This window comes from Petromyzon marinus, chromosome 10 (assembly GCF_048934315.1).
Source record: "Petromyzon marinus isolate PM22_M1 ecotype Great Lakes invasive population chromosome 10, UKy_Petmar_22M1.pri1.0, whole genome shotgun sequence".
NCBI lineage: Eukaryota > Metazoa > Chordata > Hyperoartia > Petromyzontiformes > Petromyzontidae > Petromyzon > Petromyzon marinus.
Window position 1 is genome coordinate 14030083 of NC_133676.1, and position 24223 is coordinate 14054305.

Sequence of the window (24223 nt, forward strand, 5' to 3'; positions counted from 1 at the left end):
CTATTGACAGAAACACACGGACATCGACGATACTCCCAGTTTTTTTTTAATTAACAATATTTACAGTTCAACATCAGAGGCGCCACACACGAGTTAAAGTTTGCCGACATTCACTTTTGCTTAATATATATTTTTTTTGTGTAAAGTGGGATAACAGTTTATGTACTCCTCCGTTCCATTGCTTCTTAAAGCACGATCCCATCCCTTGTCATGATCTCTCTGCTGTAGTCCATCTCGGGTTACATGCACACCATCTTCCTAGCGCCATCCTTCCCATGCGCGTTTCAAACAGCGGGACGTTCCCCTGAACAGCAATGCGGGTTGGAGTATTGCGATGCAGGCGCATGCTAAAGTGATCATACAAGCACTGAAAACATTACAACACATTCCCGGTTTTTTGTTGTTGTTGTTGTTTTTCTTTTAAGGTCGCTCGCAACGTGAAATGTTACAGAGAAGTCGTGGCTTCGCTTCGCGTGCGCACGGCAGAACGCTTTGTCAAAGCGCCACCACGCGGCTGTCCAGGAAACGGTAGGCGATCTCTTTTTTTTCTTCTTCACCTCACCAAAGTTATTATTATTCTAGATATACGTTGGGTGTAGGTGTATAAATATATGCTTCGCTGTATATTATATGCCTCATTGCGGAAGAAGATGAAAACAAAGTTTTAAGACAATTTCACCATTTCCGCAGAACGCTCTTACACCCAAGCGGCTGTCAATTTTGACGATGCTTTTGTCGCCTATTAAACTAATAATTGTCTCAATTGAGAGCATCGGCACGAAATGTCGTTTCTCGTTGCATTTCTCCGTCAGGCTAACGATGGAACGGTGTAGTGTTTTGAAAAGACTAATGATCCGTCAGTTTTGTAATGGGATTTTCATGTTTTTTTTTTCATTTGACATTCATAGTTTTAGTCGAGGGCTGATCTCTCTCTCTTTTTTCTCTTCCCGCGGGACATCGCTCCTGTGAGGCAACACACAGCGCAATGACGCGCGCACAGACACGCGGGCGTTCATTTGGTTTAATTATCCATAGCAAAACAATGCGATGGCCATTGACTCCACTTCGGCAACACTTCTGCGAGCCGGGATAAAATATGGAATTGGCGGAAAGTTCTCGGCCAAAGGAGGTTCGCCCGCAATGGAGCGCCACTAAAATGCGCATTTACCTCTTCAGGAAAAGCCGACGCTCGATTTACGTTCTCGCCACGTCCGGCACGGTTAACGCATTGGGATTGATGGTCGATGGATGGAGGAATGTCTAATGTGTAACTCCCCCACCGCTGGGGAGTATAGGTACTCCGTATGAAGCATTCGCACGATGTATATGGAAGCGACCGTGATTGACTATAGATTATCTGATGTCGTGGTCAAGCGCATCGTTTTGCTCCGGGTCAATAATTGCACGACAGTTGTACCTCGCAAGCGACTGTCCCCGTTACGGATATTAATAACCGGCTGTCAAGATGAACTCGCCAGCTAGGGAATTACCATGAATCCCTGCGTTTGTTGCGAGGTGTCACACAGCAGTCTTTCTTAAGGACCGGGGAAAGTGGCTTCGTCTTACCGACGGGGGGTCCCCACATCACCGATGGGGGCACGTGTGGTGTGAGGTGCACGGTGCGAGAGCATGAGTGATGCGTTGACTCTCTTGAAACAGTTAATGGGCGGAGGCGGCTCTCCGCGCCGGCTTTACGACCAGGGCAAGTTGGCTACGCCGCGTGGCGGCTGGCTGTGTGTGGCGGGCGGCCGCGTGATTTACCCTCTTCCAATGCGCGTTGTTAGAACCTGGCCTGGGAGGAGGGTTTTCATTGCCCATGTATGTTTAAAACGAAAGAAGAAAGAACACACACACACAGAGAGAGTGGCTAATTGCATCTATGTGGGCTCACCTGTTGCCATATTTGTGAAAATTTGTCATGAACTCGCTCCAGTAGGGCACTATGCGCACTGCGTCTTCGCCGGAATCTCTGAAACACACGGGGAAGGGTCGGGGGTGTTCAGCCATTAGCGGCCAATTCCACGCCACGTGGACCCGATGGGCATGCGAACCATCTCTTCATATCAATCAATCGCCTCCATGTATTGCATTTCCTAGGACTTCAGCATGAGGTGGTGAGCAATGCACTCATGTACTTGGCGTCTTCCACATACATAAATTATTGCTGTGTTGAATTTGCTGTCCTTCCCCCACACCTCAGATTAGCACTGTAGGGTACATCATTTGCGCGTCTTGAACGCTCCTGTGACTCACGTAAATCTAAATTTGTACCAAATTTGGTTTAGGGGGTGGTCTGGTAGCCTAATTTAAATAATCTAATTCAGCCCACGAGTTTCTTTTGTTATAGCTCATGAACCTCTTATGGCAGAAGACGAAATTATTCATACGCTATTAGGTGATCAACTCGAACGCGTGCTTTCTTCACTGATTTGTCATTAGTCGCAGTGGAGGTTTTGGACTGGTTCTGACTGACAAGGACAAATATTTACTCATCATGCAGACAACGTTCATAATTACCATTAACAGTCATTTGTCAATGCACTCTCTGGTGAAGACCTCACTCAGCGTGTCCTGGATCGGTTCAAATATTGCTCGCCGTTCACGTTCACCGTGGCCGGGAATCGAACTCATAACTGGGTTCGTAGCGCAGTGCGCAAACCACTGCGCCTCGAGTTTACCATCGCTGGATGTGAATTGTGCGCATTTGTTGAAGCCTGGTTTAATATTTTTTTCTTGAACGGAATGACTGCTGTGACCAAGAATGACATGCATCATTAAGTAGTCCACAGGAACAAAACAAAGCATCTAAAAAAAACAAAAAAACCCTAAGATTGTTTTGAGACACAGCCAAAGTGACGAGACAAGTCACGATGTTACAACTGACGCGATTTCAAAACCGAGGCAAACGCCACGTATAGGTATTATAAATAGGCTATATGGCAATATAAACAACTGGCAGAAATACTGGCTGTGTCATACGTAAATCACGTATACAGCACCAGCCATACATTTCAAGGCCACTGGAGGTTATGTTGCCTTTTTTTTTGTTTTGTCCAGATGTTGTGGCTATACGTGCGTTTGTCTGACCATGTGTGCATAGCCTTACATGGACTGTAGTCCATTGGTGGGATGTATTATGGATTTTTTAAATCCTATTTAAAAACCATACATGTCGACCGAATAAGATAGTCCGTAAATGATTGAGGTTAGGGTTAATATAGGCAGCAAAGCAGATCCATGGCTTAAGTCCCAAGTACCGGAGTACAGTTTCGTTTTTTACACGTGGCCATATGTACGCCGTCTGAGTGAGCTGTGGCGTATGGCGTTTCCACCTGTTCGTTGAGCTTTTTGTTCACCGACAAACTGTTTTCTAATTACCTGCGACGGAATGCAGAGAGGAGCTACGCATTGGATGTTGTCGCGGTTGTGGTCGATGGTGAGTGCCCTACCCCCCCGCCACTTTTTTTTTGAAGATTGCTTCATATACATTTACGTGGTAAAAAAACAGAGAAGCAACTTCGTGAATAATACATTAACGACCTCGGCAAGCCACGTAATTCAATTAGTGGGCGATATTTGTTATATCTATGGATATATACATAGATGCCGCTCTTATGGGTATCTTAGACGATGCTAAACAAATTTTGGCTAAATGACTAGCAGTCTTCTGTTAAGGTTATTTCAAGAGGGGTTTTTATTCTCAGAGCATACAAAATCTGGCGACCCATAAAAAAAAAACCCTAATGCAGTCGTGCTACCGTTTTATACAGAGTACCGCATACGCACTTTTAGAACATAGCGTCGTTCCAAAGCCAAATTTGATGCAGCTCTCTCGCAGTTCATTTCAAGAGCGCCGATGCTCCGGTCTAATTAGTAATCTAAATCGTTGCTTTAGCATGGGGGGGGGGGGCATTCTTCAGTCGATGTGTGAATTGGGTAATAATGCACGTGTCTGTAAATTGATACAAGCAATAAACCTGCTTCGCGTGAGAAATGGAGGCGAACACCCCCTTGGCTAATGGATCGCGCCACGAACGCAGCAGCTGCTTGACTCCAGTGGCCGGTTTCATGAACCCACCTAAAGTGAAAATGCCCCCTTTGCATTGCGCTGATTTATGTAGGAATCTACAGAAGGAAATCTCACGCAGGTAGTCTTATTCCACCGGCCAGAAAACACTTCTTTCCCCCCTTACAGTCCAGCGATTCTTGTCGAGTGACGTGCACCACTTTACTTAGATAACAAACCGATAGCGGACAACGCACTTAATTTGTGTTATGCAATCGAGACACGGGTTCCAATGCACCATCATCATATCAACGCGTTGAGCAGAACAAACAGCACCGACGAGCGACATTGCAAAGCGGAAGCTGGACCCGTCACGCGTTTGTGATCGCGCAAATCATACGGATGTTGTTGTTTGGTTTTATTTATTTATTTATTTGGTAGAGGCCCCTTGGAATGGACACGTAGATGTCAACCGCACCGTGTATGAGGCAGGGCGCGGTGGCCACGGCTCCGTCGGCAGCATGAGATGACCCTCCCATGGGGGCGAAGGTCGCGTGATGGTCGCATCCCAGCGGGACCTCGCGTCTTCGCCTCTGCTCGGCACGAGCGCTCGTGTCGCGCGGACGGTCCCAGCACGGACACCCTGATCCAGCAGGTGATGTGCAGCTGGGTGTGTACCTGTCAAACGAAGGCGGGCGTTTGTACGCCCATCAATCTGCTGCTCATCCTTCATCAGTACAAGCTGGAATGATTATTATCTTTTATTCGTGTACACTACACGCTGTGCTTGTGCGTGCGTTTAAATCTGGGACACGAGTCGATACCAGACCGGCCTTGAATAATAATATTCATCTATTCCAAAAGGCCCTGCGTCCCGTTGGGCAAAATTATTCATGTGAAAACTATCCCCTCCACATGAATTTAAACAGGACGCTAAATATAAAAATATTATTTTCATTTTAGTTGGATTGTTAAACTGGCCAGTGTTCTATCAAAGCACGCATGGGATGAACTTGTTAATGCAAATGATCAACACAGGAAAGCCTCATTTATCTCTCAGGGGGGTCTTACACTGGCGTGCTTGGCCAGCGCCAATAACGAGTTGTTTGGCACGTGGGAGAAAACCGATTAGCACGGTTGGCTACGTACGGTGCGAAAGAATGCCAATATACGTCCATACAAACCGCAGTATACCAGGGAGACAATCCACCATGCATACTCGGGCGAACACTCAGCACTTCCATCGTCTGGCCACCTCACAGCCCCATGCCAACAACAAACGGAAACCCCGAGTGGCTAAACCCAAGCTCAACCCCAACTCGATTCCGAGGTGCGATGAGTTTGGGCACATTGAGTGTGATTTGGCATTGGCCAATTTTCTTCCTATACAGATTGTTAATCATTTTAAAGTAATGATTGAAAATAATTGTAGCTTCATGAAATATGTCGACTTTCGGAAATATACGTTTTTATATTCTCATTTAAAATATATTATGTATCCTACTCCGATAGTTTTAGTGTAAATTGTATGCATCATAGCTTTTATTGTCTCAATATTGCAATCTTTGCTATGGTTGGCCAAGTTTCTTAGAGCGTCTCATTGAGCACTCAGTAAAAATAAATTACATTTCATGTACAGTATTCATTCACGTAGAATAGAACTCGGATCCCTACACTTTACACCAGCCAAAACAAAACGGGACATGGTAAAACATTTAGGAAATAGCCCAAGTGTATTGAGTTGTATGGCGTACGTTACGTTTAATAAATCATATAATGGATGCGCTACTTTAATTCAATTGCATTTCTTTGCCAGTCTTCACGGATGACCTCGGCAGTAGACATTTTCACGATAAGCCTTTGTCTGTGATCGCACATTGTCACATGCGGTACAAGGGTTTAACCATTTACAATTTTTTTAAAGGGAAGCATAGTATGCTATTCAGCATCGGCGTTTTATACGCGCAGTGCATAACAAAAACCACAGTCACGTGACTTGTCAATGACTCCGACGTATTTTAATAAAGCTATAGCCAAGAGTGAGCTTCTGACGAATAATCAAGCAGCTGCGAGGTGGTGTGATGGTCTGTAGGGGGCAGTGTAGCCAGGAGGTTAACAGCAGGCGCACTTCTTTGACTGTCCTCTCCTCGAATGTATCCACGCACGCATAGCTTTTACTCTGTACACTTGGGTTCTTTCCCACGTGTACAACAATAATGGAAATGCATTTGCATCTCTGATTTCTTCCTTGGGCGGCTTTATTAATATCTTACTTTCGCCTCCGCCCACTCCGACTGGCGAAATGTTTTGTTTCCAATGGATAAAGAGCATGCACAGATGTTTTATTTTTATTTTTGTAAATTAATACAGCACATGCCTTTATCTCAGTTGGGAACTCTTTGGTGGCGGGATGGCTTAGAGGTAAAAGCACCGAGTCGGTACCGCTGAGACGCTGTCTTAGAAACACGGGAGGTCACTCTTTGATTACATTCGGATTCTCGAGTGGAGTGAGTTTGATGGTTTTAGCTCCGTCGCCAATGAATGCACAAGAAAGACACGCCGTTAAATGTGGCTTTGCAATCAATTTGGCTAATTTCCAGCCCTAACAATCTTATAGTAGAGTGTATTGGAAGGTTTGCTCCTTACTGAATATATTATAAAATGCTCACTTTGAACGATTTTTCGGGAAACCTACTATGAAAACACTTCAGCAGCCTCTCTCTGACACATTTGGTTCTCAAGCTCTGCTATACTTTATTTCAGAATTGATTGTTCACATCGTTACATTATTGTGAATGCGCAATCGGTATGAATTAGAAATAATGTTCCAAAAATGAGTGAAGAAAAATAATCCGGCTATGAAAGTCTTGAAATACAATATATTGTTTGGAACAGAAGAGCTACCGTGGAATTTCGTCCTCGAAACTTGGTTGTGATGCAACACGCCACGTGGTCAATCCTTGAAGATGTATTTGGAGAGAGACATTTACGTTTTCATGAATCGTGCATTTGGTTCTTACTCGCATCGGGTCTTTGCTGGTTTATGTTCCCAGAACTCACAAATTCCGGCAAACCCAGTTCCTTTATGTCGGGATACTGCAATCAAAACACCAACCATGAGCGTGCCACACTCTGTATGACGATACGGATAGAATGCGATATAAAGCGTTGTGCACCCTTTTGTTTTCTAGATGCGTTTTATAGCACAGCGCCAGTCCTGAAGGGGGTATTGAAGATACACAGTGCACACGTGTGTGCTGTAATACCGTTGTCATTAAGCCTTGGCGCACACTCACAGCGGGTTTAAAAGCCACCATGCGCGATTTATGGGAAAATTAAGATGTTGGATTTTGACCCCAATAGCGATAAAGTGCATGTAAACAAAATACGACCCATTATGACTATAAACGAGTGAATTAGCAGTGCTCTTGCTACGAGCTAGCCGAGAGCATAAATCACATGGCAGACACTAAATGCATGCATTCGACAAATATATGCATACATGATGCACACATCATGCAGTTTTTACAATTTGAATCGCATTGCAGTTAGTTGTATTCTCTGCCCTTGACCATTCACAGTCATGTGCTGCGCGTTGAGTGAGGCACCTGACGAAAGTCGTGCGGTCTCGGGTTTTTGTATTTGTCCTTGGGGATTGTCCCATGGGTGGCCACTACGACGCGTTCCTGCAGAGGGCAAATGGGTGGGAAGGTCCTCGCAAAGGGTGGCCGCTGTGGTCGCTCGCTTTGCCAGGGCTTGGGCGGCACGAACTGTGGACCCTTCACGGCCAGAAAGTCCCCCAGCGACCTGGCCCCCTTGCGCGGCACGCCGCCATCTCCTGCATGGTTTCGTCCCAACCCAGAGCTCCTCTCTTGCTTCGGGGCCTGGCGCTTGTGGTGGACGCCTTGAGGCCGGTAGAGACGAGGGCTGAAGTCCAGGGGTTTTATGTCCCAGGGCCCTCGCTGCCCCGGCGGAGGAGCGGGTGGCCGCTTCAGGGCGGCTCGTGTGGCCAGGAGGTTCAGAGCGGCCGAGAAGGTGCCCCTTGTCGCGAAGCCAAAGCTGGGCATGTCACATCCCGAGCTCTTCCTAGGTCTCTCCAGACGGACGCTCTCGACCTCTCTTGTTATGTTTGCGCACATGTTGGTTTCCTTATTGCTCTACTCTTTCAACGTAATTTCTATTGACGCAATTTCTTCCGATTATGCGTCGCTACTTTCAGTAATTCATCTGAAGCCGAAATGGCTTTCTCTCGTCAAAGCTGTAACGACATACATACACCTGTTTTAACTGAGTGGAATCGCGACTTGCGATTAATTTGTACTCGTAAATATAATAATCACAATTTACGCACACAATACACGTATTTAACCTCCAATTGTGTCACCAATTGCTTACTTTAAAACACTGTAAAATGTTTACAATGTATAGTGAACCGAAATGAAGCCCATCATAAAAGCGTGTACCTGCACTGATTACATAACAGTATATATAGTACATACAACCAATTTAAGTGTCATTAACCAGCGCACATTAACATTTCTTCGACATTTATAAAGCTGTATTGGTGCCTCACTTTTTGAATTGTTCACAACTCATTTATAGGTTGCTTAAGGGCTATGCGGTTCAACGGAGTGCCGCAAACTTCAATGTTATGCTGCACTATGCTCCAAACACACTCTCCGCCTTCACCACAATCCACGCTTACCATCGTGGTGAAGTATGGTCAAACAAACCCAACGACTCACAACGGCGTGGAGAGCCCCTCATTTAGCAGTAGACTTACGAAAGGGCAGTACACGCATAAATAATGGAGATAAATTATGAAGCTATCCATAGCTATAAATACCAACATCTCCGTGTTGGGACGCGCTTATATGTATTATCAAAGCCTTACCTTTTAATCTGAATCCGATTTAGTCTTGTGCATTAACGGGACACACACGTCCAAACTCCAGACTGAAGACCCGTTTGCTTAGTCCATTATAGCGCTTTAGCCGCATTATAATAGCGTTGCTATAGATACGAATGCAAACTTGGGTTGGATTTTTAGAACGCACAATTGTTTCTTTGAAAGGCTGCGGGGTTCGCGGTTCCCATGGAGTCATTCGTGCATTTCTTTTAAAACTATTGTCCGACCACTCTTTAAACATAGCCAGGCGTTTGAGGCAATGCAAGTGCTATACTTGGACGAGGGCGTTTTAGCGCTCACCATTAAACGTGTGCTTTCGTTTTGATATAGAGGCATTTCAAAACATACTCGTTAGTCAAACTACACAGCGTGCCCACGTTAGTTCTAGAAATTTGACGACAATTCATCTTCCAGTTATCCCACCTCTTTCAAAACGAAATCTATTTAAATTTTTTAAGCATATTTGTAGTACAAAATGCGATGTTTTGTGTGTGTGTGTGCTAATAGTTCAGACAAGCATGATAAGTCAGATACCTTCTATGACCTCCTGTCACAGGTACTAACTAAAGTGGCCCCTCGGGATAGAGTCATCTTGTCGGGTGACTTTGATGCCCGAGAGGGTCATGACGCAGGCACCTGGGCTGGAGTGATTGTAAGCATGGGCCAGATCAGCTTCTACGAAGCCCATGGGCTTGTGATCACTAACACGCTGTTCTGGCATTGGCGCATCCACACAACGTCGTGGATGCGCGCCGGGTCCAAGCAAGAACATCTCTGTTCGACTATATCCTGACAGGATATCGGAAAAGGACACTATGTCCTTGACACCAGGACCTACTGTCAAGCTGATCTGCCCACTAGCCATAAACTTGTTAACTTTAAGATGCGCTTTCCATTCATTCACTACGGTGGTGGGCATCCACCTAGGACGTCATTTTGAACCCACAATAGCATAGTTTCGGCTAACCGATTCAAGTTGCAGGGAACAATTTAATTATCATATTCTTGGTTCTTTCGGTAAAGTCACGTAGAAGGGAAACAATGAAATAATATTTTTATTATAATATTTTAATTATTTTATTGTTTCCCTTCTACGTGACTTTACCGAAAGAACCAGGAATATGAATCCCTGCAGTCACGAAAGCTTTCAATCAAAATGTAATTATCGTTTACAGCTGGGGTTGGCATCGTCTTCCCCTCCCCCAAATGCAGAGGGGGGATGAGTGAGGTTCGGGACTGTGGCTCCTTCCGCTGTAATGTCTGCAATTGGTACGCGATTCAAACCCTCGCTGACGGAGGAGGTGTTCCAGCTATCTGATGGACAGTGACAGGCTCACTCCCACCGTTTACAACATCCCAAATTGAAGAATAAGGAGGCTTACCGCAACCTTTGTTGAGACCTTCGTACAGCCGTCCGGCGCTGCAAGGATGAGTGGTGGTTGTGGATTGCTAAGATGGAAAATGCCTCAGTAGCTCGCGATCACAAATCACTATTTAATTGCATCAAAAACGTAACTTGCAGCACCATGCCTATTACCATCCTTTAGGGAAAGAACAGTGAAACCCATCTCGGATCCCCAGGCACGGGTCTGCAGGTTTGTTGAGCATTTCTGTGATGTCTTGGGGGAAGGGGAATCCGTCAGTTCAGATAACATCATGGGGCAAGGTGGCGATGACCCTTCTGGGGCTGCCGTGCCTCAAATATTTTTTTAAAAAAGACAGCCACCCCTGTGAGTGGCTGGCTGATCTGTTGAGAAAGTACGAAGAAACATCCATAATCTGAGACGAGGAAAAAACACCGGGCAGTAATATTCTCCCAAGTAAATTGCCGAGGGAGGATAGTGTCTATCTGCAGATTTTCCTATATGACATAATCATAACTGCCTGGGCCACACAACGTGTTCCACAGGATTGGAAGGATGCCATGGTGGTCCCCCTCTTTAAGAAGGGGTACTGTACTGATTGTAACAACCAGGGGTATCTCTCTCCTAAGTGTGCCGGGAAAGGTCCTGGCAAGGATTGTTCAACATTGCCTTGCCAGACAAGCTGAGGAGAGGCTTGCAGAGCCCCGATGTGGTTGCACATTGGGGCTTTTCTCACAGATCGTTGAAAGATCTGGACACAGTCCCATCGGTGAAATCCGGCTGGCAAAGCTGCGTTGGCTGGGTCACGTAGCCCACATGCCCTGTCACCGCTTTCCCAAAGGGGCCGTCCATAAATGACGTCACGCGATGTTGGACGATTTTTGACTCCTCACCCCTCGTCGCACGGCGTCACCAAAAGTCAGACCCCCCCTCAAATATGACGCTTGAAACAATTGTCATTGTAGTGCGTATTTAATGTGCCGCTGCACTCTGATGTTGTAGAAGAAAACATTTATTAACAAGTCTTATTTTATTCAGTAGATCGTGTTGTCTGTATTTATTTAAAGTTGCGCATTTTGATGTGACGTCACATTTCTCAACCCCCCCCCCCCCCCTCGTCACACATCGTCACAAATGTCTGACCCCCCCCTCCCCCCGAGGTGCGTGACGTCATTTATGGACGGCCCCAAAGAGTTACTATATGGCCGGATAGAAGGGTGCTATACGGGCATGTCATGGGCTAGAGAAGAGACGGGCTGATGTGTTAAAGTAGGGGGTGGAGCTGTATGGAGTTGCCAATGCCTGATATGAGCGGTGTCAATATGGGACTCTGTGGAGGAGGCTCGTGAAGGACGCTGCTGAGCAGTTGGAGGCAGTCGCCCTCCAGCAACAGCGGAGGGCGGAGAGCGATGCTCACAAGTCACAACAACGGGGGGAGCGCCAGGCGGGTTAAATGCAGCAAGTTTATACAGTGTGGAGCACAGTTTATGCGTCTGACAGTCATCTCAGTAAAGGCAGGAAGCATGGGACGGTCCTACGATCTGCCAGCGAGCGTTTTGGCACTTCACGTGGCCTCAAAGTGTACCTAGCCTGGCACAAGCGTCATGGTGACGTTACCGCCACTTAGTGGCGAATGGCGGCTCTTGTAAATCGTTTCTCAGTCTAATTTAGTTTTTACTTATTATTCTGGAATAATTAACGTATAAATGCAGCACCTTGCGACACACAAATACACGTGTATGCTAGGCAATAACGTAATCTTTGTTTGATATGACAGACGGTGAGATGTTATGAGAAAATAATTAACATATTCTTCGATCTATAAAGATTCTGCCGAAACCAAGACGCACCCATAACTTGTGCCCTGTGTCAATCGTCATACAAATCTGGTGATTAATCGGATTAAAAGACATCCTCTTATAACCCGGAGAACATAATATTATTGCTGCATTCGTAGAATTACAACATCACATTCATCAAGATGAATATAAAATAATATCAATAATAATAATAATTCCACGATCATGTTTACTAAACAAACTGAGCAAGATACTGCAAGCGGCAACGCTCAGTTGTGTGTGCAGGGCCAGTAGGGGGAGTGCGCATCCACAGACCACTGAGGTTTGTTTCAGCACCTGAGTTTTCCGATGTCACATTAACACATGGGTGTGCACTGGAAATATATTATTGTTTGTCTTGGTTATTTTGCATAACGCTAGTTGTGAAATATATCACGCCACATATTTCATGCATGGCTGTAAAAAAAAGAAGTGTGCTTTTTATTATTTCATTTCATGAATGTTAACTTTCCAAAACGCAACAGTCAGCAAGTTATTTTTGGCATAGACTATTCATCAGCCGTGCTTTTCCTGGCACATCCAGCACAAGTGAACATAGTGCACATTATTTCTCAGACACGGTGCCAAACCCGCGGAGTGAGATTAATTGGTTGCAGCATGCCCTGGCATGGTGTGCTCAAGAAATCATTTCAGAAATATATATATAAATTTCAGTTAATCAAATCTGGAATGTCTTGGTATGTTATTTTGAAACTGGTATATACGCAGCATTGTCGCTGTGGAAAAAGGTTAACAGATTCGTTTTGCTTGAACGTCTTTAATAACAAAACAAAGTATTTATTTTTCTCACATAGCAAATAATATAAAAATGCTCCTACTCGAATGGTATATTATAAATATACAGTATACTACACATTGTTTAACAGTACTGTATCCAATTAGCTTTTGTCCCCGTTAACTAAGTCAGGCATTAGTTTGCAAAGTACTAAATCTGTATTGGCGATGTTTCATCAGTGGTTGTCGAGTGATAATGTGTAATGTGCCAAGTTGGCGCTTAAAACACTTGCATATAGGCTTATTTTAACACAATTACGCCATTTAATGACGATGGAATATATCTCAGCCAGAGATGCAGTGTCTTAGTTATATTGTTGCAATGATGCTATGAGACTTCGGTCAAAAGAATCCCATCAGGGGCAAACAGAGTGATTATTCCAACTTGCAGAGAGGACATTAATTACATCGATGGGCAACGGTGTGCTTCATCCAATTGTACATTGGAATTTAGATACCTAAAATGATATTTTTAATGCTGTGGATAAGGAGAGTGCCGTTGCGTTGTGATGCACCATCGCTCTCTTGCACATTCATTATGCGTGTCGATGAAATGTGTGATTAATGTTTGTTTAGCCAATACTCAGTTCACAAGCATTCGTTCATTAACAGGACACTTTATTTTGCATCAAAAATATTGTTTCAAAGAGTGGAGTTCATGTTACATCACAGATTTTCACCCCATGTGTCTGCATTAGAGCAGCTGTAAGCCTTCCGTCAATCTTGGTATCTCACTGCCTCGACAGCTCTCTCTCTAAATTCCTGTTTTAATTGGTCTACATGTTTATTTTCCAAATTCACCCAATGTTTATTGTACAGCATAGCATAATGTTATACCGTTTGGATACGTGCAGTTGCATGTTAGGTTATATGGGAAAGTTTCACTGAATCGAATGTTTTTCTCATTGGGGTGTGTGCCCAATGCTTCGATAGGTAATGTTTATAATGTGAGGAAACTGATCAGCCAGAGAAAAGGCATACATATGAGGTGATAACACTGGAAGGATCACACAGATAGGTTTATAAAATCATTTTCTGTGCTGCCATCTACTTGTCACCTGGTAGCCCAGCCAGTTTGTATTCTAATAAATCTTCGTGACCTACCACCGACTCTTAACTTACAGGCATGTGCCACTATGGCTCACAATTTATCATACTGTAGTCAAGCCTTCAGCGCTAAACGCACGCACATATATGCATGAAGTTATAACTCGCTATTAAGCTTTAATTACTGATTCTCATAAAAATGCAAATTTCAAAAATACACAATACACAAACGTTTATTTGTAAACATAGATTTTGAGAAACTATGCTTTAGGCTATAATGAATTTGCACCCATAGAGTACTTTGAAATTCAAGGGTATTAAAATATACATCTTCTACCTCCATCCCACCAAGTCCAACCTTTGCATCCTCATCCCATCAACTTCTAGATAATCCAATTTCCCAAGTATAGCGAGGGATAGGGATTCAACTATAAAATAATGCATAGATTTTTAGATGAACGTTTCCAATTAGGTCATTATTAATCCTCAATGTAAATTCTGCACTCCAAGTAAACCACGAAGTTACCTGCACCCAACAAAAAACATTGCCACGGCCAAAATGATCGGTTTGACTTCTCTGCTATGGTGACTTTAGCAGGGTACTCTATTGACTGCAGTGCAAACATCAGTCGTTGGAACTCGCATTTGATAGAATCACTACTCCAAATTGCATTGTCATTCTGTGGACGCTGAATCGAGTGCAGACGCGTGGAGTGAAGGAGTGTTCAGGCTTGCATCACAATTTGATCCTCGTGGCGCACTGGAGGCCCGAGAAATGTGCTCGACAGCGACAGATGTTTGGCGCCACACATTTCCCTCCATGCAGGCAAGGTTTCCTGCAAACAGCTTGGGGGGGGGGGGGGGTGCAGAGGAATTAATGGCAACGGACATCATGTCAACGACAACTAATTACAATTGTCATTTAATTTGCAGATGCTCATAGCAAGTATGTTTGGCTGCCCGTGCAGTGCAAGGAGGCTGGATATTTTTTCTCCACCTACCAGTGATATTTAAATTGTCTCCTTGGTGTCATTTCATGAGACAAAGCAATATCCCTTCACTTATCTCGCAGGTAAGAATATAGCAAACCCTTTTTGTTTAGAAACAACCCTTGAGGACAATATCACAGACCTACTTGTGAAACTATTTTAATAGACCTTTTTATTCACAATATGGGAAAAGTGTCTGTAATGTGTTTATCAAACCGAGAGCTGGATTAAGTGACATTTAGGGGAAACGATAGACATATTATGATGGGGCTTTTGTATTTCACGAACTGTGCAGCCGACGCCATAAACGTGGAACACTTTAGAACTCAGTTTAACCATGGACAGCTGCCCAGTCACCTTTGCAAACTTCTATACTAAGTTCTTATGATATTACCAGTAGATAATTCGCACTAATGTCTGCGTTGTCAGTACATCTGAGATGGTCAATATTATCTCCATTCATCGTTGTCCTTTTTTTCACCAACCCACAAAGCGTTTGTGAAGGATTGTCACCCTATCATCCAACTCCCTCCCCCTTTGAAAGTGTGTTTTTGTAAATGTTATCATGTAAGTTTTGTAAGTTGTTTTTATTTTATATATACTTACTTACTCCTCTTCGCTCCCTGTGGAGCATAAGGCCGCAACAAGTCCACGCCATGCTGGACGGTTATATATATATAAATGGCGTGAATTCAAAAGAAAAATTCTGACATTCGGCAGTATACACGCACCCACACACAACTGTTTAACATGTTTAAAATTTTAAATAATTGAGCTTATATTTACTGTCATCCCTTAGTCTTGTTAATTAGTAAAATAAATGCATGCCTCTAACCTTCACTTTAAATGAGTCCGATGTGACCTTTTCAGAATTTTTTACATTTTGGCCACACAGTCCTATGCTGTGTATTTATCATAATGCACACAATGTTTATTCATATACAACCAAAATATAGTCAAATGGCAGACTATGTAATGAAGATTTATATGGGGAAAACGTTATTAAAGGACTATATATTATTGAAATTTGATAGCATTTTTTCTCACTGGATATGAAAGCATTCATTTATGGAGGCTCTTGTATGCGAGGAAGACACGCGTAGTCTGATTATAGTTTAAGTAATAATGAAATGATTAAAATCTCGCCAGACATTTTTGACACACATAAGACACCGACTATTTCAGGTTTTTTTCATCCATGTGCAAACATTCCTTGAGCAGGCATATGGTTAATGTACAACTTCACTTTGGCAAGTACAGAGTTATGTTACGATTGATGGAAAGCCCTAAATGAAAGCAGACATTCATATTTCCCTAATATTAACTCTCACTCTAAAAATTGCAAACAAGGAAGCTTTTTTCATGCAACAAATTTATAATCTTGCCAAAGAAGGCATGAAAGAAATGTTTAACTTGAAATGGATCCATCTGCCACCAATAACCCAACCCTAAGTAGAGCACGTACAGAAATGTTTCATTGCAGATTTTAGCAACATAGTCGACACATATCATTGTGCATAACGCTTGTGGTGAGATACATACCAAACTTAGAACAGGGGATTTTCATTATGCTAGTGTGCAAAACTGCCTTTGCTTCACAGAATGTTTCCTTGTAAATTAAGAAGTGTGTAATGTGATATTTGGCATTCTTAAACCAATTTACTATTTCCAGTCCAATCTATTAAACCAAAACCAGGCCAAAGTTATAACTAAAACTGTCCTAGCTAAACTTTGTTAATAAAAACATGTTTACATTATCAGCATATTACCAAACTAATGTGCAAAATCTGCAGCGAAACGTGTGCAAAGGAACAATTATTGCCATACTATTTTTCATGGCAACAATTTATTCCACTACAAAGTTACGATCCTGGGGTGCAAACACTGGAACATTGTGCAATAAACCCATTCACAAAGGGCTGCAAACTATTAGTATTATTATTAAACGTATGATCCTCTCAAAAACATTTTCCCCATTACACAGCTGAACTGCAATATTTACTGTATGAATGCCTTCGTTATGATTCGAATTGTGAAAGGTTATAATTGTATGATTCCCATTAGAATGGCACTTCATATTCCTCATCGTTGAAAACGTTTTTCTTCCATGCATTGTGTTGAGCTGCGACGTGTAAACGGAGCCCCTTTGTGTGCCTGTACAATAGCGAGAGGCCACTATTGAATGACATCCAGCAACTCACACACCCTACACATTCGAGCTCAAAACACAAACATTACGTAACTCATATTCTTGGTTCTTTCGGTAAAGTCACGTAGAAGGGAAACAATAAAATAATATAAAAATATAAAACAATAAAATTCTCACGACGTTTCGACTGCAACACAAGCAATCATCATCAGGTGTGAAAACCGCCACTTTTTTCAAAATTTATTGCTGTGGTTTTCACACCTGATGATGATTGCTTGTGTTGCAGTCGAAACGTCGTGAGAATTGTATTGTTTTATATATATTTTTTATTGTTTCCCTTCTACGTGACTTTACCGAAAGAACCAAGAATATGAATCCCTGCAGTCACGAAAGCTTTAAATCAAAGTTACGTAACTCGTACATATTTAATAATGGATCTTCAGCATTGTTCCGTCAAAAGATATCTACTAAATATGATATTCAAAAGCCATGGATATACACAGGGTGCTTCAAAAAAATGTTAACACTTACATGGGACTATAGTTTTGAATAGATAAAGAACGGATACCACACTAACATGATAACAAATGTATGTTTATAGCTTCAAAAAGTCAAAGTCTCCACTTGTTGCAAATTCTCACAAGTATTAAACATTTTTTTGAAGCACCTTGTACATATATAAATGTTTTATTGACAAGCACGAAAACTTACCAATATGACATGCCCCACCCTCCCAGCCTGTAGGGCAGCTGCAGATGCCCGGAGAAACACAGCTCCCTCTGTTAAGGCAACCCTGGGGGCACACGGCTACACGGGAGAGGAATTGTAGAAATGTAAACAACAATGTGCTTCATTCAAGGCCTTGCATGGATGTATACTTTACTATTTCAAATACCGTCGTGAATTCATACTTAGCTCCTGCATACGTCTGTTTTTTTTTAGTTTTTAATTCAGTTCCATTTTTCCAATGAAATGTAAACTAATGGCTATGTGACGTTCCATGATGACGTGATACTTGCGATCTGAAGTGTGGTTTGCATACACGTGTGAAAAACAACACGACACAAATGTGCCCTGCATTCATTGAGAATCACTAAACAAAAAAATGCAAATAACGATTGGTAGCCTTTGCAAATCACAGCACATGTTTCGTGTTTGATAACTCAATTGGTGCTGAAAAGTGAACTCGTAAATCATCATTTGAAAAATCCTTAAAGGCAGTCAAATAAAACACAGCACTGCACCATCGACGACATGGGAGTAGTACCGAATAAGCCTACGGATATGGGTGAACTATGTTTTAATTTCAGCACTTCCAGTATTTGATTTTTAACGATTAAAATGTATGTTTGATGGAATAGTTTGCTAAACAACCTTATCAGTATGAATTACTACAACATGATATATATTTGATGGTAGAGATATCTTTCATCAAGAGTTAGTTTTTTTTTTATCTCAGTGGAGCTTTTCTCAGATAAAATATAGTAAACGTAATAGAATTTGAATGTTATGGCTGTGTTTGTATTTAAAACGTGCACATTGCATTGAACAGGTGACTGAACCCAAAATATAAATGTTCTGCCTTTTAAATTAAGGGTTTTTTTATACTATCTAGACACCAGAATAAATTTGGCCAAAATATAAAATAAATGTTGGACGAAACTAAAAATTAAGAGGACATGGGATAGAACCTGCAAATGACAACATGCCATTTAAAAGCTTTCCTTGCTTTTGTGATGTGAAGTTTGCCACCTATAATTGTACGCCTCCCATACTTCCTGAGAACAAATGATAGTGTGGCTTTTCTCGAAGAGTGCCAAGCAATTAACAGTGCACATCATCAGTGTCCTGCATCGGCGTTTGTTGTTGCGGTATGCATATGTGTGACATTTATTACTGCGAGTCCTTACCATTTATAATACAGATTTTTGTAATATGCAGATGTATGCATCGTTTTAGCCAATATTGAACCACAAATGTCCGATCAAATAATTCAGTAAACTGTTGTTATATTTGTGTGTTCTTACAGTGTTGGCTATGTTCATGTATAGTTTGTGTATGATGTATTGTAATGGCCAATATTTGTTTAAGTTAAGTACATATAAATTTACAAGTTAAATCCGTCCCTAGAAAGTCAACAACTGGTTATGTCACAATGACAGGCATTGATTAGTATTACATCACATTTTCATTCGTATTGTTTCACATTTAGATTCTAATACATGAACGAGTATCCAGACGTGACCAGTCACAACACATATCTATGGATCATTCCACACCAAATAAATAATTAATAATCAAACGCATATGAGATCAAACCTGAATTCAATCACATTTCGTGGACAGCTTTGTGTTTGAAAAGGAAGGCTACCACCCAAAATATACACCAATCGGACATTCCGTTTCCCAGACATAGGTCATCGGAGTTTGACCTGAACATTTCCACTTGGCCACCTTCCAGGCATTTTAACTTCCCCAAGGCTATCGTCAAAAGGAGAGTCTGATGTCATTTTAAGGCTTTTGAGAATGTTCTTTTTCTTGGAACTAAGGACATTTTTGACCTTGACATTGCCCAAATGGTGTAACTTCTGATTTTCTTCAATGTATCACAATGTACCACACGTACTTGAACAGAATCCTTACAAAGTTTGAAAGTGCGCACTTAAATACTTTAGGGTTATGATAATTGCTGATAAACGCAGTGCAGGATGGAAAGGGACGATTTCAGCCTGATGGCACAGATTGCGCAACTTGCACTTTCACCGATCGTAGCAGGAACTCAACTGGAGTCAGTGGTTTTTACCTTCTTGGCATCGTGGACCAGCCCATCCGGACACGCAGGAGCACTTCACACTTGAGTGGACAGGCACACACTGCCCTCCGTTCAGGCAGCCCCCCTCGCACACCGCTGACAAGGAGGGGGGAAAGAGATAACACTTGTCAGCAAGACGTAAACGTGGATGTGCACAGCTGACATTCAATTATAATGATGTGCCCAAATAACAGTGTGCATGACCAGGGCCAAATTCCGTTTGAGCGGGGACCCAGGGCTGTTATAGTTTTGGCAGGGGGAGCCTCTTTGGATATTCAATTCATTGCCTTGTCTCTTTCACCACCACCATCCATGCCCTATGCCAAACACTCCCCTTGTTAATCACCTCGCCTATTAGAGTACGGGTTTTTAATAAGAATGTCATACAATGTATGACTTGTAAAGCCAAATCAAAGTCAACATTAATAAAAAAAACGTATTTAATTTCGGCACAAAACTGATAGTAAAACACATCGTGATGTTATCACTTTCATTACCAACTCATCAATATGACTTATCATAGCGCTTACTTTTTTTGCTTTAATCATTATCATTCTTTTTTGGGGAGCACCTCAAAATCTGAGGCTCCACGCATTAAACGGATCCTCAATATGACCCGTGTAGTCTGAAATCATCGTCCATGGGCACCGTGGTGGCGCAGTGTTAACTCCGTTGCCTGGTATGAAGCAGGTCGTGGGTTCGATCCCGACTCTGACGCCTGCTGTATATTTGGAGTCGGCATGTGGTTGCGTGGATTTTTTTTATTCGTGTTTCTCCGGTTTTTTCCCTCCACATTTTGGAATCAACGTGCGTTTGGAGTATTTTGGTGCTATAAATTTCCACGTGATGATAAGCTGCCTTCGTTGAGCTATTATTTGTGGCCATGGTCGCTTCTGAAAAAGAGCTACATAGCTCAGAGGGCCTTACCTGGTCAAATAGAAATAAAAAACAGTTAAAGAAGAGCACCTTTGTGGCAGTAACGTCCACCAAATCCCGGTTGACATCGGCACTTTCCCGGGCGAAGGCACTCGCCTTCATTCTTGCACTTGGGATAACATTGTGCTGCACTCACGATGCAACATGCAATAATAATAATAACAAAAAATAATAAAGGTTAATAATAATCCATGACAACAATTACAGCGATGTTAAAATAAGCCAGGCAAAGCGTCGCCTAGAAAAGAGCCATTCACAAAACAGCCAACAATGTAGGATGCAATAGAACAATAGTATAACAAAAATTAGACACCCGTTAAAAGTAAGGGTTTTTTTTCGTTTTATGTTGCACATGTTATACTATTCTGTATTCTATGCCAACAGGTGTGCTAAACTACACATTCACTCCGTAAAATTGTATGCCGAATCGCTGATGAATAGTATTTTTAATCACAAGACAAATATGCGATCAGGATTCTATATCATTAAAATGAATTCACCATGACGTCACTGACTGCACCTTGAACATGTAGATGATTTTGGGAAGCACACAGTATGGTAGTTTACTGGCACTGCAATAAAAAAAACACTTGTCATAACTCGGGTGTAAGTCGCAAGTTGAAGCAACATTGTGGGAATAAACCAAGCATGGACTCTTAATAGAAATGCATTTTATTGTTATAGTAACACGTTTACATCGGTTAATCACAAGGGTGTATCAATTTTCCTTGCCTCGCTATTCAATGAATCGTGATTAAATGTTCGTGTTAATCTATGCTGCTAGATTGTGGCGAATGTAGCGGAGTGGCACGGCCTGATTACATGCAACATTTTTCAAATAAAAAAAACGGCAATTCTTACATACGAGATTTTGAAAAGTGAATGTATCATGAGGTTAAAAATAAAACGTCATTCAGGATTCCATGCGCGTTTCACACCATATATATTCTGCACGTGCAGTCTACACACAGGCATTACATACGTAGACTGTAGCCTAATGCTTTACACAAGTAAGCAGATATTAGGGTGGGACATGTGTATTGTGTGTTATGCGCCGAATTTAATTCATGACCGCACAACTGCGAACGTCTTTAAATTTGACTATTTAATGACAGAAACTGGCACGCGTGATCGAGCCATACAATTAAAAAGGCTGCTTGCTGATCGCTAGTTGTCTCTTTTTGTAATGTTAATCATTAATAACATGTCTGAAGGAAAGTTGGAAGAAATTAAAGATGAAATTAAAAGCATCCTGGCTCTGACTGTTTAGACATCTTATTCGACGTTCAAGTTGTGAATTGTAATTACACAAACACGTGTCAGCCAGCTCTTTGTCACTCCACTGCTGGATGAAGACCTCATCACGCCGTGTTGGTCATGGGGGTAGGGAGTGGGAATTGTATGGTTATACTTCAACCACACTGATCAACGAGGTGTTTGTGAAGGGACGTTCAGAGGACCACTTTCATTGTATCCCACTCGCCACTGTTGTTCGAGCTGTGGCCAAGAAACAAACTCATGTCGCAGAGTTTACAACACGATAACCACTGCAGCACCCCTCATTCCGAATAACAACAATGCATGCTGACCGAGTGCCTTGATTCGTATACTCTTGCAATTTAATCCAGAAATGGGTTAAAATGGTCATTTAAAGTTAAATTGCAAAAACTAAAATTACTTTTTTTATTTTACCAGGTAAGGCTACCTAGGCATAAATGATAGCTCAACAAAGTGGCTAATCACGTGGAAATGTAAAGCAGCCAAATACTCGAAATTACTCGAAACGCGTGTTTATATATGTGGAGGGGCTAAAAACCGGAGGAACCGGATAAAAATCCAAGTGACCACGTGGAGAGAGACAGGGTCGGCATCGAACCCACGACCTCCTGTATACCAGACGAGTTAGTTAGGGCTACTGTAAAGTTTGCATAAGTTCAGCTTCCCAAGCAGTTAGACATGCATCTATGCGCATGCAGCTCACGGAGTGGTCCATGCAATCCGTAGAGGAGAAAGTAATCTCCTCTCGGTCAACGCGTCTCGTTTGACAGTTAAAATACCGAACTGGCAGCGCTCGCCCTCGTATCCCTTGCCGCAGAAGCAGGTGTCGTTGCGGATGCACAGCCCGTAGTGCCGACACGGTGGCTCGCACTTTGCCCTGGGATCAAACACGAAGGGGACACTCACGCCCCGCACGGCCTGGGAGGAGCCCTCCCGAGCTGCAGATGTCCCCACCGCCAAGACCACGGGCAGGAGGAGGATGAGCGTGGTGAGCGTGATTATGAGATTATGACGACGACGACGATGATGATGATGATGACGGTGGTGAGAGAAGACGAAGAAGCCCAGAGGAGCGCTCTGAAGGTGGGGGAGTGAAGAGGAATTCATGCTGATGGCGGCGTGCGGGCAGCTGGGTTTATCGTATGTAGCTCTGCGCGAACGCGTGCAAGGGAGACCCACTGACGTGGTGCATAAGAGGGAGGAGAATGCATAGGGATGGTGTACATGCGAGGGTGGTGCTGCCTGATTGGGCGGAGATGTTTATTGATAGCCCCTTACCATTGACAGAATAATTTCGAGTTTTAGATTTTAAGGCATGGAAGATCAACGAGCATCACAACCGGCCATGATCAACCCACTGCTGGATTGTGGACTCGGGCGGCCATCGTCATCCCTCATGGTCATGTGACGCAACAATGCACTCAGCACAGACACAAGAGCCGATTTAACTACTCCATCTCAGCAGTGGAAATACTCTCAGGTGGTTTGCCTTCTTTGGCTGCCACTGAGTAGTTTCTGCATCTTGCCCAACCCCTTCGCATGATTTTACTGTCAAAAAATGATGTTTTTAACCTGTTATGCTCTCGAATCCATATCGTTATCTTAATGTCTCTCATTGTAATCCTAAGCGTATATCTCTCCATGCTTGTGATTTTAGCCAATTATTCAGTCCTCTTTAATGAACGAAAAGGCAGGAAACCACCTATGAGCCACACCCAGTGTGTCACTCCAATCCAGTGGCACAAATAGGTGAGGCTTGTGATGATTATTTTTCAATCACAACTCGTCTCGGGTTATCCAATTCGTCGATTTATCGAACTGATGATAGCTGGTGAAGCGGAGGGACCCATAACTGGTTCTGATATAATTCGCCACCGATAATAACCGCGGCTGCGAATCAAGCTCATGCAGCTGGGATGGTAGCGCAGCACGTTAACCACTGGAACACAGAAGAAACAAAACAAGCACATTTTGGCCATTTGAACAAAATAACTGAGTTTTTTAAAATATTATTTGGGTCTTTCGGTGAAGTCACGTAGATAGGCTCAAAGAAAATAACAAAAAAATATCAAAAACTACGACGTTTCGATCACAACACAA

General features: G+C 42.7%; 2 protein-coding genes across 3 annotated transcripts; both read right to left on the reverse strand.

Annotated features, from left to right (window-relative positions):
* Positions 1-28: 28 nt before the first annotated feature.
* Positions 29-9926, reverse strand: C10H7orf78 (chromosome 10 C7orf78 homolog). 2 transcript variants are annotated; one of them, XM_032951134.2, is made up of 6 exons: positions 8901-9926; positions 7615-8264; positions 7027-7102; positions 4485-4684; positions 1892-1969; positions 29-963 (listed from the first exon to the last, which is right to left on the reverse strand). In XM_032951134.2, the coding sequence occupies exons 2-6, from the start codon at positions 8143-8145 to the stop codon at positions 892-894; spliced, it is 957 nt and encodes a 318-aa protein (XP_032807025.1). In that variant the 5' UTR covers positions 8146-8264; positions 8901-9926; the 3' UTR covers positions 29-891. The 2 variants fall into 2 exon arrangements, with proteins under 2 accessions (XP_032807025.1, XP_032807027.1); XM_032951136.2 differs by lacking the exon at positions 7027-7102.
* A 3587-nt stretch (positions 9927-13513) lies between these two features.
* LOC116940858 (uncharacterized) lies at positions 13514-23667 on the reverse strand. The gene is made up of 5 exons (XM_032951141.2): positions 22903-23667; positions 20876-20971; positions 19901-20005; positions 17809-17904; positions 13514-14805 (listed from the first exon to the last, which is right to left on the reverse strand). Exons 1-5 carry the CDS (start codon positions 23228-23230, stop codon positions 14696-14698), a joined length of 735 nt encoding a protein of 244 aa, XP_032807032.1. The 5' UTR covers positions 23231-23667; the 3' UTR covers positions 13514-14695.
* Positions 23668-24223: the final 556 nt, after the last annotated feature.

Excerpts from the sequence above, each read along its gene's own strand:
- C10H7orf78 (XM_032951134.2), bottom strand. The coding sequence starts at position 8,145 with ATGTGCGCAAACATAACAAGAGAGGTCGAGAGCGTCCGTCTGGAGAGA. Across the intron at positions 7,103-7,614 it reads GACCGCACGACTTTCGTCAG|TATCCCGACATAAAGGAACT; the intron begins GTGCCTCACTCA and ends TTTTGATTGCAG. Across the intron at positions 1,970-4,484 it reads CGCGCCCTGCCTCATACACG|AGATTCCGGCGAAGACGCAG; the intron begins GTGCGGTTGACA and ends CGTGTGTTTCAG.
- LOC116940858 (XM_032951141.2), bottom strand. The coding sequence starts at position 23,230 with ATGAATTCCTCTTCACTCCCCCACCTTCAGAGCGCTCCTCTGGGCTTC. Across the intron at positions 20,006-20,875 it reads TGGACGTTACTGCCACAAAG|CGGTGTGCGAGGGGGGCTGC; the intron begins GTGCTCTTCTTT and ends CCTCCTTGTCAG. Across the intron at positions 14,806-17,808 it reads GGGTGGGGCATGTCATATTG|CTGTTTGCAGGAAACCTTGC; the intron begins GTAAGTTTTCGT and ends CCCCCCCCCAAG.